The following is a 15,289-nucleotide window of genomic DNA, read 5'->3' on the forward strand; positions in this document are numbered from 1 at the left end:
GTCTCATGGGCTGGAGCACAAAGGAGGCAGTCTAGGCTAAACCAGGTTCAACTTTTGGGTTCCCACTGACTACGTTCAACAGCAGTGAGAGGTTTTTCTAGTTATGGCCAACATCAGACACCAAACCTCTGAAATCTAGCAAGGAGCTTTGGTCTCCACCAGACCCGTAGTGCACTTCTCCATACAGGGACCAGTGGAACCCCTAGTTCTAGGCTGAGCTGGTAGGCAGCTATGATCCATGGTTTTCTTTCCCCATGCCAACTGTCTCTTGAATTTTCTTGGGGCATGTAAGATGAAACACAGAGCCTACCAGGAGGCCATAAAGGGCATGGCTATTTCTCAGAGCTGAAGACTGGGGTACTTCTTGCCATTCTGTCTAAGACACTGAATAACTGCTGTTTGCATTTCCTGCATAGTGAGACTACATCACTACATTTCTATGCAAGGGGAAGGCAAGGCAGTGTGGTGGTCATGGTTTTAGCTAACCTGTTCAAAAACCTTTTCCAGTTAATTACTCTATTTTCATATTTATAAAGAAGTCTTAATGTTCTGTCCCATAAAACTTTCAAGCTGGACAGCACCTGTGGCTTAGTGAGTGGGGCGCCGGCCCCATATACCAAGGATTGTGGGTTTGAACCCAGCCCGGGTCAAACTGCAACAACAAAAAAATAGCGAGGTATTGTGGTGGGCACCTGTAGTCCCAGCTACTTGGGAGGCTGAGGCAAGAGAATCACCTAAGCCCAAGAACTGGAGATTGCTGTGAGCTGTGATGCCACCGCACTCTACCGAGGGTGACAAAGTGAAACTCTGTCTCTAAAAAACAAAAACTTTCAATCTTGTGGCTGGGAGTGGGGCTGGTTCTGTAGGCCCTAGGGCCTGCTCTATGTATTTGTCAACATGTGATATACTCAATTAGTTAAATGGACTGATTTTCTTCCCTTCCTGCTATGCCTGGAGCTTCAGGAAGTCTGTCCTTACAGAGCTGCAATAAGAAATAACCAAAGATGAAACTGGTCAAATATTTTCGTAACTTTTCTGTTGATATTTTTTGTAAAACTTTCCCAAGACCACTTTCAGATTTAAAAATAAATAAAGTTGGCATTACAGGTGCTGGTCAACCTTCTTGTACCCTTGTACCTCAGCCTCTGGGGTAAAGGAGAATGTCCAGGTCAATGCAGCAGTATCTCCACCAGGACCACTTTGCATCCCCCTGCCCCAAACTCAGCAGTAGTTGAGAATATGACATTTACAAGCTAGAGAGACCCAAATACCTCTGTTCTACCCTTAGCTGCTCTTTCTCAGCTCCCAAGTGCTAGGGAGAAGTTGGGTCAGCTGCTGCCCCAAACCAGCTTCCTCTTCTGGTTGTGGGCTTTGGAGGAAGGAGAGAACTGGCTCTTGGCCACTATGAGGGGTACAGCTTTGCCACTCAGATATACCTTGTCGTGACATTCAGGGAGCCAGGGGCCAGAGCTGCAAGGCTAAGGTCCTTGGTTCACTCCCATAATGTGATCCAAGGCCATCACATAACCTGTCATAAAGGCATCCAGCCTGATGCAATCCATCCCCAGGCACTGGGTTAGGACTGGATTGACTCCCTGGCACTTCTGAGGTAGCCATGTCAGCTTTTTCAGACTTTGCTGTCTTAAGTCCCAGCTCCATGTCATTTATGTGACCTTGCTCAAAACAAGCAAGTTCCTAGTTTCATCCTTAGCCTTGAGGCTATGCCCACAGACTTGCTTCACAGGACCATCCTTAGTTTCCTCAGAGGTAGGCTCAACAAAGCTCTCCTCTGTTTTTCCCTATGCTTTAACCTGGAGGTGGAAAAAAGGCTTAAAAAGGGGTTCTGGGCATCAGACCCTCCCCTCCCCCAAGAACAGGCAGGTGTTCTCACCAAAAAGTTATCACAGACACTGGTGGACTGAGGGCGGTGGGTTGCAGGGGGCATGCAGCAGCGGTAGTCAATATGGGCCCTCATGCTAGAAGGATAGCTGCAGAACTCCAGGGTAAGGTACGGACTGCCAGCTGTCCGCTGCTTCCTATTTTCCCGTTCACTGCAACAGCGCAAGAAGGTATTGGTCCACTAGCATATAAGCTCCATGAGAATAATGATATTTTGTTCACTGCTGAATCTTCAGCACCTAAAACAGTACCTGGCACATGGCAGAAACTCAATAAATATCTTAAGTAAATGAAATAGGTTCATATCAAGCCCCACCCCTTTCCCTCAGGCATTTCCTCACCATTTCCAGAACATTTGTATTTTTTTTAGAGACAGAGTCTCACTTTATCACCTTCAGTAGAGTGCTGTGGCATCACAGCTCACAGCAACCTCCAACTCCTGGATTTAGGTGATCCTCCTCCCTTAGCTTCCAAAGCAACTGGACTGTGGTAGGCGCCCACCACAACACTCAGCTATTTTTTTGATGCAGTTTGGCTGGGGCAAGGTTTGAACCTGCCACCCTCGGTATATGGGGATGACACCCTACCCACTGAGCCATAGGCGCCGCCCCCAGAACATATACTCTAAGTAGGAGGCTACAAAGCGAGCATGAAGCTCAGCAGCATATTTGGTGTCATAAATTCCTGCTGGGGTCACACAGGTCAGCGGTGAAGGTTCCCAGATTATCTGGGAGGTGTGCATAGAAGTTCTGGTACAGGAACACCAAGTCTATAAGGCCATTGTGTAGCACTAGGGGCTGCCGAGCCCGGATCAGCTCCAGGAACAGTGTCCATACTGACAGGCTCTGGCTCTCATCACCCTAGGTGGAAGAAAGGGGTTACTAGGAAGGATACAATCCCTCAGGAAGCCTCTTCTATAGGACACTTATTCCATGCTCCCGGACCCAGAAAATTCTCCCTCTCTGCCTAACCCAATGCTGCCCCTTGAATCAGTCTTATTTCCTCAGCTCCATCACTAGTGATTTCTCATGTTCCTTAAGCAGCAGATTCTCCCCAGGCATGCAGCCTAGTATAGGCTGAAATGAAGTCACAAAAGGGGCAGACTCAAGGCTGGACGCCTACCTCGTCAGTTGAAGTTGAAGCTGAAGCCATGCTGTACCACGAACTGTACAGATGTTGGTTCTATGACATACTACTCCTCTATGCACAAAAGGGTGAGATTGAACACTTGAGCCAGGTAGGAATGTTCTCCCTGGGAGAAAAAGAGGGTCTCTTATATGAAGATTTGGGAGGAAAAAATCTCATAACTGATGTTCTCCAGGATCTCAACCCTCTTCCTACCAATTATAGACCTGGGATGGGGGTGAGATCATCTCATACCTTGTCTAGCTGCTGCTTGAAGCGGGCAAGGCCCCAGCAGATGACTGAATGGATCCTGGCAGCATGACACACAGCCTTGTAACATTCCTTGATGCACCTCAGGGTTGGTTGTTGTGGTGGTTGCGGCTAGGAGTTAGCCCCATGAAGATACTAACTACCCAGGACTGTGACATCCACCACCCTCAGAGATAAGGTCTGAGACTAAAATAACAGGCCTTATACTTACTGGTTCAGCAAACTCTTCCTGTCCCCAAGCCCACTCAGCTTCTATATGTGGGTTAAGAGGTGATAGGCCCCCAGCACCAGCCCTTTCCTCCCTGTTTCCCAACCCTCACCGTGTCCACAGCCATGAAGTTAGCTGTCTTTATGGCCAGCAGGAGGGATGGCCACATCTCCTTGAAGTTGTTGCTTTGCACATCCACCACGGGAACCTGGACTGCTAGGTCCTCCCCAGATTTTGTGCTTTTGCTGACACCATCTGGAAGGAGGGTGATGAATGTTCATGCTCAGTCAAGACCCCAGGCCAGAGAAACAGACATCAGTTACCAAGCAAGGGAATGGCTGGGGGGGGAATGGGTCCCTCAAGCTTTTGCATCCCATGTATTATACACAACAGGCCTTGGGGAGGACAGTACCCTGAATTGGGGGAGAGGAAGCCTGGGTCTTCCAGTGGCCTCTGTGAATCTGGTAAAATTTCTTTCCCTTAGTGTCACAATCTATAAAGGGGAAAGCTGGACCAGATGACTTTAAGATTTATTTTTTCCAGGTCCTGAAGGAAAATATTTTGCAGGGCTTGAGGATTTCAGCTCTCTTAATATACCACAAGGATCCATACTAGTGTTCCCAGCAACCACAAGTGACAGTTTGCAGTATTCCACTGAGCCAGAAAAATAATGCCCCACAGCAGACCTCCTAGTTTCTCTGGACCACAAGGCTTAGCCTGTTCACTGAACTGAATCACATCTAATAACAGTTCCAGACTAACAGAGCTCCAGACTACATCTCCCGACCTGCCACCAGCCCTAGCTGCACTCCTACCACACCAGGCTTTGGCCGCCCGCGCCGCAGTGCACACCGGGACTTGTAGTCGGCTCGTGGCTGCTTACGGCGGAAGGAGCTAGTTCCTTGGGGCTTCAGTTCTGTCTCTAGAAATATAAGCCCGAGGCCTACCCGTTCCCTAGGCTACATAGGTTTTTAAGGTGACCCCTGAAAAGCTGTTCACCGTTAGAAGTTGCTGGAGTTGAAGCTCGCCATCTTCGTTGTCGGCAGCCATGATTCCACGGGTCTCTAACGTCAGTTGTCGTTGGGTAAGCGCGACACCCGCTTCGCCTCCGAGCTCGGCTCAGGCCTAAGGGTTGGGGCGGGGTCTCGCGCTCTGAGTCGGCCGCGAGTGCGCGCTAAGAGCTTATTGGCTGGTGCGGCAGGCTCGCCGGCCGATGGGCTCGAGCCATGCCCCTTGGATTGCATCCGGGAGCCGGAGCTGGAGGCAATTCGGAGGTAATGTCTTCTTAGTGTTGAGTCCTCGGTGTCACGCTGTCTTCATTAGCATGGCCCCGCGGCTCAGGTGAGGCAGGTGGCACTGCCTGATCTCGAGCTTAAAGCACTTCCAGGAGTTAGGATGTTCTGGGCATGGACAAATCCCCAGAGAGGATGGAGAGCTCAGTGAAAGAGACGGAGCGCAGGACACAGAACAAAGCTGCAGAGAACGTAGAGCTACCGACTGGCAGGCAAGGAAGCTTTTGGAGTAACGCAAGGGATAATGTGGACTTAAATTAAAGCTCTGGCAGTAGGGATGGGGAGGAAGGGACAAACTGTAAAGCAATGACTTTACGTGACTCAAAAGTGTTGTTCCTACTGGAGACCAGTCCTTCCCCAAGCATTCCGGTTTCCATCCCCTCTCCATGGCTATTCACTGTTTCTGGTTTGCCTTCAACTTTTCTCTTTCTACTGAGTCCTTTTCATCGTTATTCAGAACTGTTTGCATTTCTTTGACTATCCTTGATCCCATTACCTTAGTTAATTTAACAGTTGTTTATTATGTACAGTTTACCTGGCACTGGCTCAGGGGACAGTGCAGTCAATAGAAGAGACTCAGTCATCATTTCACTCATGCAGTTGTTTACAGTCAAGGGGGGGATCGGGACACTGACCAATAGAATCACAAGTACATGTGATGAAAAAGTACAGGAGAGGGTAAGACTGGGGGACCTGATTTGGACATTTAAGGCTAGACCTGAAAAATTATCAGATGTTAGGTCAAGCATATAGGTCAAGAGATGTCCAAGCAGAAAAAATGGATTGTATGAGGCCCCAAGCTGAACAGAGACTTGGGCCACTGAAGCAGCTAAATTCAAGTAAAGAAGCCTAGTGAGAAGAGATGGGGGTGGGGGCCTAGCCTTGGATTGACAAGGCTGTAGTAAGAAGACTAGCTCCTGTTTTAAAAGCAAGAGTGTGACAGCCAAAACCTTCCAGTGGCCTATAAGCTTCCTTATGACCCTTTCCCCATCTCTATGGGTGGAGGGAGGGTGGTTGTTGGAAAAAGATTATCTCCCATACCCTGTTATTGGCCCCCACTTTATTCCATTCTAATCACTCGAAGTCCTTATTGTATCACAGACAAGCCAGGCACCCTGTTTAGGGCCTTTGCACTCATTTCTTCTTAAAATGTATTCCCCATAGGTATCCATATACTTTCAAGACATTCAAATGCTTTGAGCCATTGGTCACATAGCACTTTAGTAAGGCCCACCAGGACCATGTTCTTTAAAATTACAACATTCCACCACCTACCCAGGCACTCTACCCTTTGTTTCCTCTGCCTTCCCTTTTTATGCTAGTTTTTATCACTTAACATCCTATATAATATATGCATTATTTATTGTCTGGAGAATATAAGTTTCATGAGGGCAGGAATCTTTCTCTCTGTCTTTTTTTGTTTGTTTGTTTAGGCTAAGTCTCACTCTGTTACCCAGGCTAGACTGTCATGGGGTCAGCCTAGTTCACAGCAACCTCACACCCTCACATTCTTAGGCTCAAGTGATCTTCCTGCCTCAGCCTCCCAAGTAGCTGGAACTATAGGTATCTGCCACAACACCCAGCTAATTTTTTGTTTTTAGTGGTGACAGGGTCTTGTTCTGGCTCAGGCTGGTCTCTAACTCCTAAGCTCAAGGGGTCTTCCCACCTAGGCCTACAAGAATGCTAGGATTACAGGTGTGAGCCACATGCCCAGCCAAAAGCAAAAATCTTTAATGTTTCATTTACTAAAGTATTCTAATTACCTAAAAATGCTTGGCACATGGTAGGCACTCCATAAATATTGTTCAAGGATTTAGTGGGAAGCCATTGAAGATATTAAGGAAGGAAGTTACATGATTATGTCTAGAACATTGCTTGCTCTTTGGAAAATGGATTATAGAATGAAATATGGCAGTAAGTGAGTTTAGCTATGAAGGGAAGAAATTGAGAGTTGGTTGGAAGGGATTGGAGGAACAGGCCCTTGAAGAGGAAGAGGTTAGGTCAGTGCAATTTGGGGGGGGCAATTTTATTGTTTTTTTCTTTTCTTTGCTGATTGTGCTTTGTATCTTTTTTCTTTCAAGGAAGAAGCAAGCTCTTTTGATGACAATGAGGTTGTAAAATCAAAGGTTTCAAGTTTGAAAAAGAGGTTTAGTAGGGACTGAATATAGCAGACTGTAAGTGTAGGCACTGGATCAGAATGAACAGATTGCTTAATCTCTATAAACCTCACTTTCCTCATAACTAACATGAGGGCAATAATAGCAAGTACCTCATGGAGTCATCAGGAGATTCAGTGAGAGATCCAATAAAGCTCTTCGTGGGGTCTGGTACAGAGTAAGCACTCACTAAGTGCTATTAGCTACTAGACAAAATGTATCCAGAAGAACAGTCAGAGCAGTAAAGATCAACCAGGTGCATTTTCTCATTTCTCATGGATAGCCAGCTGTGATTTACTAGATCAGGAAAGATTAGGAGCTCATCTCTGTTGCTCCACTGATTTGCCATCTGTTCTCTGGCTAATTCTTTCTCCCTCTCTGACCCTTGTTGGGTTTTTTTTCCCTTTTCATAATATGAAGGTTTGGGGCTAGATAACTGCTAAAGGCTGTTTCACTGTAACCATGCTATGTTTTTGGAGAAAAACCTCCTGTCCCCGTGCTCGCAGATACACCTGAACAACTCCCATCTATGCAACCTGTATATACAAGTGCTCCCAAACAGGAGGCTTAGGTCCTTGACCCCTACCGGCCCTGGCTTCTTACTTTTTGCATGTCTCCAGGGCTTACTCATGCTGGTCCCCCTGAGGCCACTCACTCAGTCATATTGGTCATACCTCAGTGTTACAGCCAGTAATAGCAAACCCATGAGCACCTTGATAGTGCTTGACAAAAGCTAGATATGAATAGTGTGGGGAGAGAAGTAGCTACCAGCTCTGTAGAGCCTCAATATTCAGCCTCATAGTGACTATTTTAACTAGGTCTTTCTGTTCCAGGCCATGAAGAAGCCACGAGCAGCTGTGGGAAGTGGTCATAGGAAGCAGGCAGCCAGCCAGAAGGAAAGGGAGAAACGTGTCCTCAGCAGCAAGCAGGCCAAGCCTTCTGCCCCTGATGGTGAGGATCTTGGTTATGGCCTAAGTCTCAGGGGATTGGTTTCATTGCCCATGAAGGGGGGCAGATTTAGACTGGGAAGGGAGCATGGTATGTTGAAGACATTAGAGATTAAGTATGGGTATAATCTTGTGTGTTGTGTGTTGCTATATGACATTGGGATAACTGCTCTAAATGGCTGCTTATCTATAAAATGGAGCAGTAGTCTCATTTCCTCCCTTGTGGTTTTCATGGGATCAAATGAGTTGATGAAACTGAAAGTATTTCAGGAAACACTTGCACAAGTAAAAGAAAGCCCTGCACAGGTATACATTATACCTGGCTAAAACTATTAGGTTTTGGAGTACCACCCTGAGAAAATTAAGGCCAGAAACTTGGTCATGGCTACACACAACTCTGGTCTCAGCTCCAAAGCTTAAGCAAGATTTGGGGTGGAGGAATGTCTATGCAGGAACACACTGCTATAGCTGCTGGGTGCTGGGACCCTGGTGTACAGGCTGTGCAGGGACAATTCCTGACTGTCCTGAGGTCTCAACAGGTCTGGCCAGGCAGCCAGAAGAAGTGGAAATGCAGGTCTCTATCTCCCCATACCATCTATTCAGAGACACAGCTGAAGTCACAGCCTTCCGGGGAAACCTGCTGAGCTGGTATGACCAAGAGAAGCGGGACCTACCCTGGAGAAGATGGGTAGGTAGATGAGGGACAATGGAAGGGGAGGCTGGCACTCAGCCGCCTTCACACTAACTCCCCATCTGGGGTTTCATTAATAGGTGGAGCATGAAGTGGACCTAGACAAGCGTGCGTATGCTGGTCAGTACCGCTCCTGAGAGCAAGGCGACTTTGCCTTGAGGCCTTTGGGTCTGGGGGCTAAGGGATAGGACGAAGGCAGATCAGCAGTGCCCTCATGCCAACCCCTCTTCCCCAGTGTGGGTCTCAGAGGTCATGTTGCAGCAGACCCAGGTTGCCACGGTGATCAACTACTATACCCGATGGATGCAGGTGACTCCAAAGGAGGAAAGGGCAGGTGGTCATGGGTTAGACACCAAATGAGAACCTGTACTTACATGTGAGTATGAGGCTTTTTCTACCACCCTCATCTTTGACCTCTTCTCTTTTTGCCTGCCTTGGTACTGTAGAAGTGGCCTACACTGCAGGACCTGGCCAGTGCCTCCCTGGAGGTGAGAAATACACTACATTATGGGGAATAGGGACACTAAGGGACTGAACAATGATCTCTTTGCCCTCTGACATTTTCCATAGGAGGTAAACGAGCTCTGGGCTGGCCTGGGCTACTATTCTCGAGGCCGGCGACTGCAGGAGGGGGCTCGGAAGGTAAGAGAGTAGCAGGAGGGTGGGAGTCTAAGGACCTTGAGTGTCTCATAACCTTGAGTTTTCCCACCCCAATCAGATAGTAGAGGAGCTAGGGGGTCACATGCCACGTACAGCAGAGGCTCTGAAGCAGCTCCTGCCTGGTGTGGGGCGGTACACAGCTGGGGCCATTGCTTCCATTGCCTTTGGCCAGGTGAGTCCATAGCCCACCTCCACTTTGTGCATGTCCACCCTCCTTCCTCTCAGCCCAGACTGACTTCCAGTTCCTCTGTGGCAGGCAGCTGGTGTGGTGGACGGGAATGTAGTACGGGTGCTATGTCGTGTTCGAGCCATTGGTGCTGATCCCAGCAGCACTGTTGTCTCCCAGCAGCTCTGGTAGGATTCTGGGTTAACAGGAAGGGTATCTGTCAAGGGGCTTTGGCTCACAGCAATGTTACTGATGTTACTTTCTTTTAGGAGTTTAGCCCAGCAGCTGGTAGACCCAGCCCGGCCAGGGGACTTCAACCAAGCAGCCATGGAGCTGGGAGCCACAGTGTGTACTCCACAGCACCCACATTGCAGCCAGTGCCCTGTGCAGGGCCTATGCCGGGCACACCAGAAAGTGAGACTACTGGGGAAAGGGAAGTGAGGGGTCCTAGGGAGTGACCCTTGCCCCATGACATCTACCTTGTGCCTCTCAGGTAGAGCAGGAACATCTCTCAACCTCACAACACCTGCTGGGCAGTCCTAACATAGAGGAGTGTGGTGAGTGCCAACCTTAGTCTGTGCCTTCACCCTTCTTGGCCTCATCAGGGAGCTGTCTACAGAAAACTCATCTCAGTTCTTTTATAACCTGAGTAAGGTTCTGCAGACCTGGTCTCAGGTCTGCTCTCTGGGATTGGTGCCTGAATGGGGCTCGGGGATCTCTCTTCCCAGCTCCCAATACTGAGCAGTGCCAGCTGTGTCCGCCTCTCACAAAGCCTTGGGACCCTACCCTGGGGGTGACCAACTTTCCCCGAAAGGCTAGCCGCAAGCCTCCCAGGGAGGAGTGCTCTGCTACCTGCATTCTGGAGCAACCCAAGGCCCTTGGGGGTGCCCGAATTCTTCTGGTACAGCGGCCCAAGTCAGGTACCAGAGGGCAGAGGCATGTGCAGCAAGGGAGGGTTGAAGGAGTAAGCAGCTAACTAAGGCCTCACCGCTACCTGGCTGCCCTCTCAGGTCTGCTGGCAGGACTGTGGGAGTTCCCATCTGTGACCTTGGAGCCCTCAGAGAAGCATCAGCACAAGGCCCTGCTGCAGGAACTGCAGAATTGGGCCGGGCCCCTCCCAGAGGGCTGCCTTCAGCACTTCGGGGAGGTGAGTGAACAGGAGAGGTGCCAGGAATAATGGCTTTTGAGGCCATATCCACAGGCTATTTAAGTCCCTTGGCCCTCCCTCCAGGTGGTCCACATCTTCTCTCACATCAAGCTGACATACCAAGTATATGGTCTGGCCATGGAGGGGCAAATCCCAGTGACCAGCACACCACCTGGCTCTCGCTGGGTAACACGGGAAGAATTTCGCACTGCAGCTGTCTCCACGGCCATGAAAAAGGCACTACTTTTATTGTCTTTGTTCTATTATTTTGTGTTTCTTACATGTTCCACATGAGCCTATTACTGCATAAAGAGGACAAAAAAGCATATTTTAAACAGAAGTGCTGGGGTATGAAGTTGAGGGCAGAATACAGGGGGTTACCTTTCAGAGAAGGTGCCAGCCCTGTCTTCCCCCTCTCTTCTTGCCTAGGTGTTTCGTGTGTATGAGGGACAACAGCCAGGGACCTGCAAGGTGAGTCTCTGTCCTCACCCAGCCATCTGTCCCCTGGATCCATGGTTCTTAGTTAACTGATACACATTTAAGTGAATCTTCTCCACTGCAGGCTTCACTAGGGGTAGAGGAATAGTTCCTGACCTGGGGAACTAACAGTGTGGGATGCAGGGTAAGGGGACAGGAGCAAATGGACAGGAGACAGTCCAGTGTCACAGGTGTGTAAATTGTGTGTACTAGGTTTTGTGGGATATGAGGTGGAGATCTGTCAGTTCTATTTGGGAGGAAAGGATCAGGAAAGTCTGTTTGAGGGAAGTAGCTAATCTGGCCCCAGAAATGATTTGTTTTCTTTAGAAGAATCAGGAATAAGGATTTTTTTTTTTTTTTTTTTTTGAGACAGAGTCTCACTATGTTGTCCTTGGTAGAGTGCCGTGCCATTGCCACAGCCCACAGCAACCTCAAATTCTTGGGCTTAAGCTATTCTCTTGCCTCAGCTTCCCAAGTAGCTAGAACTACAGGCGCCCACCACAACACCCAGCTATTTTTTGGTTGCAGTTGTCATTGTTGTTTATGTCATTGTTGTTTAACAGGCCCAGGCCGGGCTTGAACCTAGGAGCTTTGGTGTATGTGGCTGGCGTCCTACTCACTGAGCTATGGGCACTGAACCTTTTCTTCAGACAGTCTCACTCTGTCACCCTGGGTAGAGTGCTCACAACAACCTCAAACTCTTCGGCTCAAGCCATCCTTTTGCCTCAGTCTCCCAAGTAGCTGGGACTACAGGTGCCCACCACAATGTACAGCTAGGTTTTTGTTTTTTTGTTTTTTTAATTTTTGGTAGAGGGAGGGTCTCGATTTTTTTCAGCCTGGTCTCTAACTCCTGAGCTCTAGCAACCCTACCTGAGCCTCCCCGTGTCCTAGGATTACAGGCACGAGTCAGTGCCTGGCCAGTAAAGAATATTCTTTCCAGGCCAAAGAATGTAGTATAAGCAAAGGTCATTCACAATATAGTCTGCAGTGCTCAAAGAGCTGTGGTCAGTTGGTTTATCAGGAGAGGGCAGGAAAGCAAGCCCAGCTCAGTTAGGGTTTAAGCACCAGGCCACTTGGAAACAGTTTAGGTGGAGAGAGGACTCAGATTTGTATTTTAGGAAGAGTCCCTGGGGCAGCATTTTGGAGATCTGATTGAAGAGGCAGATACTAGGTAGATCGAAAGCTCAACAGCATTCCAGGCTAAAATCTGAGGTACCTCAGTAGAGTGGAGGAAGTACATGGAAGGAAAAGATTCCCTGTGCTCCCTCCTCAGTACTTCCCTCCTTTGGCTTCTGCACAGGGTTCCAAAAGGTCCCAGGTAACCACTCCATCCAGCTGGAAAAAGACCAGCCGGGGCCAGCAAGTCCTAGATAGCTTCTTTCGGCCCCATATCTCCACTAACGTGCCCATCCCCAACACTGCAGCTGAGTGACGCCTCTGGAAGACTCCACCCCCTGAAAATCTTACTATTAATAAAGTACTTATTTTTATAGTCATTTTGGAAAGCTTAATACCTCTCCCTAACTTTCTCATTCATGGTGAAGTCCAGCTTGGTCCTGACTTCTACCAGCTGAGCTCCTAGCCAGCCCCGGATAGATAAAAGAGGAGTGTTGTGTCCAGAGTGATCTCTCCTCCCTCATCCCCCAGGAGAGGGTGAAGGCAGCTGCATGAGCACTTGGCTGTGGCTGATACACAACACTCTCCATCTACCATGTTTCACCCAAAAATAAGACCTAGCAGGATTTCTATGCATTTGTTATAAATATAAGCTGTCTCGACCCGTCGGGCTCCTATGGCCCTGGTCTCGGTTAGCACAGGAAGGAACCAGGTGAGAGGCGGCTTAGAAGTACAAGCTTGTGGAAGGGGGGCTAGCCCTTACTTTCCAGGTAGCCCCGAGCAACCTCCGCACCAGCCTTTTATTGAAAGGGAATGATACAGGTGAGGGGAGTAATTAACAATGACTATGAGCTGAGGGCACGGGCTACTTCCACAAGGAACTCCTGTGGACAAATGGCCCGAGGTCCACACTTCAGCTGTAGATCATCTTGCTCGACTGTCATCTGGCTCTTGGCATCTCCTACAATAAGCCCTACCCCAATAATAAGACCTAGTGATGGGTGTGGCTATGCAGCATATCTGCATAGCTATGCCATGCATTTCGGCACAGAGAGGAAGACATCCCCTGAAAATAAGCCCTAGTATGTCTTCTTGAGAAAAAAATAAATAGAAGACAGTGTCTTATTTTCTGGGAAACACAGTCGGTTTCTGTTCAGCTCTGATTGGAGCAGTGGCATCATCCTAGAGTAGATAGTTGGGCTCAATCCTGACCCAGCCCCACCAGACCTGCAGTGGTTGTTCACTAGGGGCAGGGGAGGATTTGTTCTGTCTTAAATCCTACTTCAAATACAAAATCATTTTTTTAGGGATATGTATGTAGTGAAGCAATACAGGAAAAGGGTTCATAATCACAGAATTTGGGAGCTGAGTGGGAAGGAAATGGAATCAGGAATTCAAAAAGGCCTCAAAAGGATTGTTTATGTTCTATTTTCTACCTCTGTAATTTTTATTCCTTATATCGTGCATATGCATTTTACATAATATGTGGTCCATCGTTTTTAAAAAGAAAAAAATCTCCCCTTCTCTGGAGCCCACTGAGAGGCTTAATTAACACTAGGTACTGAACAGAGGAGGTCATACCTAGTCCCTGAGGGCAAAGCTTTTCACAAGCTGGGTCTCCTGGGGGTGTTCCTCAGTTTCAGCAAGCCCTATGCTAGACTAGTGGCCCTGGCTCACCAAAAGTCTGAACTCTTTTTGGCTGGGGGAAGAGAGGTCACTCTGGACAAGACACTCCTCTTCCATCTGCCCAAGGCTGGCTGGGAGCTCAGCCTCAGGACTGGTGGCCCTGGCCCTTCTCAAGCTTCCTGACTTCTGGCAGCTTGCTCCTGCACGGACTGCCAGAGGTCCCTGATGTTTGGCCTTGGCCAAAGCCTGTGGCCCTCTGCCTCTGAATTAGCTCTAGGAGGAAGATGTCCTCAACGAAAAGGGACTTGATGAAGACCTGAAGCAGGAACTTGCCTTTATCACCATCTAGCAGGATTCCCTGTTGGGCCAGAAGGCTAGGCTCATTCCCTGTAGTTTGGATCTGTCTCTTTGCCTGGCTGCTGGTAGTAGGCCTTAGGGGAAGACAGTATGTCCCAGCCCACACCACGCCCTTGGTGGCCTCCATGATGTTGGGCGTATCTAGCCCCACATGCTGCAGGCCCCGCCCCCTATGCCAGACCAGGAACTACTCCACCTAGCTCTGTCCCTGGGTGGCCCCCTTCAAGGACTCAGGAACAACACTGTCTGCTGGGGTCTGCAGGGCAGTGAGCCACAGCACCCCAACTCCACACACCCCACCCCACCCCACCCCCACCCCCACACCCAGACCCTGCTGCCACTTCAAGGCCCAGCTCCGGATCCTCACCTGGGCTCAGGGACAAGTGGCAAAAACCCAGGCAGTCATCGAACCAGCGTGAGAGTGTGGGGGAGCTGCCAGGGGTGCAGGCCAAGGTCAGATGGTCCACGTAGCTGACCCAGCCAGGGCCCAGCACTGAGCCCACGGGCTCAAAGCAGAGGAGGAAGATCCCCGGTATCCTGCACACCTCAGTAGGGTCAGGGTGAGATTGCCAGCGGGCGAGCTGACCACTGTATAGGTGGTGGCGCCCTGCGCATACTGCACTCTAAGAGTAGGCACCGGCACGCGGCAGCCTCCCGCAGCCAGCATCCGGGCGGTGACACCTACGTCCGCCAGGTCAAAGCACAGGTTCATGGCCCTAGGCACCACGTGCCACGTGTCCAGGCTGTACAGAGGCTCCCAGTGCCCTCATTTACCAAAACGACAGCATCGCCGCTGCTCAGGGCCAGCTACAGCCAACTGTTTATCTCCCGCGCCACCAGGGGCTGGAAGCCACAGCGACGCTGCAGGTCCACAGCGAGAGTCTGTCCCATGGGCTCGTGGAAGGCGATGTGGCACAGATGGCAGGCGGACGCGGTCATGGCCGGCGGGTTGGGGATCTCCACCTGTCCTTCGGGGGCCGCTCATTTCCGCTCCGGAGCTCTCAGTCCCAGGCAGGTGGTCGGAGGCTGGTGGAGTCCAATTCTCACAGAGCGCGTCCCTGGCTCTTTTCCAGGGAGAGATTGCCAGCCTAGATCCCGAAGAGGTCTTGTGGTTCCTCCTGCAGCGCTACCTCAACCTAGAGTGGCATGATG

The 15,289-nt window shown here is 49.6% G+C and overlaps 3 protein-coding genes across 3 annotated transcripts; 1 reads left to right on the forward strand and 2 right to left on the reverse strand.

Annotated features, from left to right (window-relative positions):
• Positions 1-1,021: 1,021 nt before the first annotated feature.
• LOC100964947 (target of EGR1, exonuclease) lies at positions 1,022-4,658 on the reverse strand. The gene is given in 12 exon segments (XM_012812317.2): positions 1,022-1,545; positions 1,547-1,688; positions 1,691-1,765; positions 1,768-2,051; positions 2,496-2,591; positions 2,593-2,759; positions 3,011-3,151; positions 3,280-3,376; positions 3,506-3,546; positions 3,615-3,757; positions 4,502-4,528; positions 4,531-4,658. Coding segments are annotated over 12 exon segments (1,452 nt in total). The 5' UTR covers positions 4,553-4,658; the 3' UTR covers positions 1,022-1,328.
• A 95-nt stretch (positions 4,659-4,753) lies between these two features.
• On the forward strand, positions 4,754-12,532 carry MUTYH (mutY DNA glycosylase). The gene is made up of 16 exons (XM_003801183.3): positions 4,754-4,776; positions 7,784-7,901; positions 8,437-8,585; positions 8,669-8,708; positions 8,824-8,897; positions 9,035-9,076; positions 9,159-9,230; positions 9,307-9,420; positions 9,505-9,602; positions 9,684-9,828; positions 9,908-9,971; positions 10,143-10,334; positions 10,425-10,561; positions 10,646-10,798; positions 10,991-11,032; positions 12,339-12,532. The coding sequence occupies exons 2-16, from the start codon at positions 7,787-7,789 to the stop codon at positions 12,468-12,470; spliced, it is 1,569 nt and encodes a 522-aa protein (XP_003801231.1). The 5' UTR covers positions 4,754-4,776; positions 7,784-7,786; the 3' UTR covers positions 12,471-12,532.
• A 1,418-nt stretch (positions 12,533-13,950) lies between these two features.
• Positions 13,951-15,076, reverse strand: HPDL (4-hydroxyphenylpyruvate dioxygenase like). Its single transcript, XM_012812318.1, is given in 7 exon segments — positions 13,951-14,010; positions 14,013-14,187; positions 14,189-14,231; positions 14,234-14,422; positions 14,460-14,663; positions 14,666-14,893; positions 14,896-15,076. Coding segments are annotated over 7 exon segments (1,080 nt in total).
• Positions 15,077-15,289: the final 213 nt, after the last annotated feature.

Source organism: Otolemur garnettii, unplaced genomic scaffold, assembly GCF_000181295.1.
Source record: "Otolemur garnettii isolate 467f Iridium unplaced genomic scaffold, OtoGar3 scaffold00202, whole genome shotgun sequence".
NCBI classification, from domain to species: Eukaryota; Metazoa; Chordata; class Mammalia; order Primates; family Galagidae; genus Otolemur; species Otolemur garnettii.

What these genes read in the sequence shown, in the direction of transcription:
- MUTYH (XM_003801183.3), top strand. Translation starts at nt 7,787, where the DNA reads ATGAAGAAGCCACGAGCAGCTGTGGGAAGTGGTCATAGGAAGCAGGCA. An exon ending in TATGCCGGGCACACCAGAAA is followed by an intron (nt 9,829 to 9,907) that starts GTGAGACTACTG and finishes TGTGCCTCTCAG; the next exon opens with GTAGAGCAGGAACATCTCTC. An exon ending in TCCTAACATAGAGGAGTGTG is followed by an intron (nt 9,972 to 10,142) that starts GTGAGTGCCAAC and finishes CTCTCTTCCCAG; the next exon opens with CTCCCAATACTGAGCAGTGC.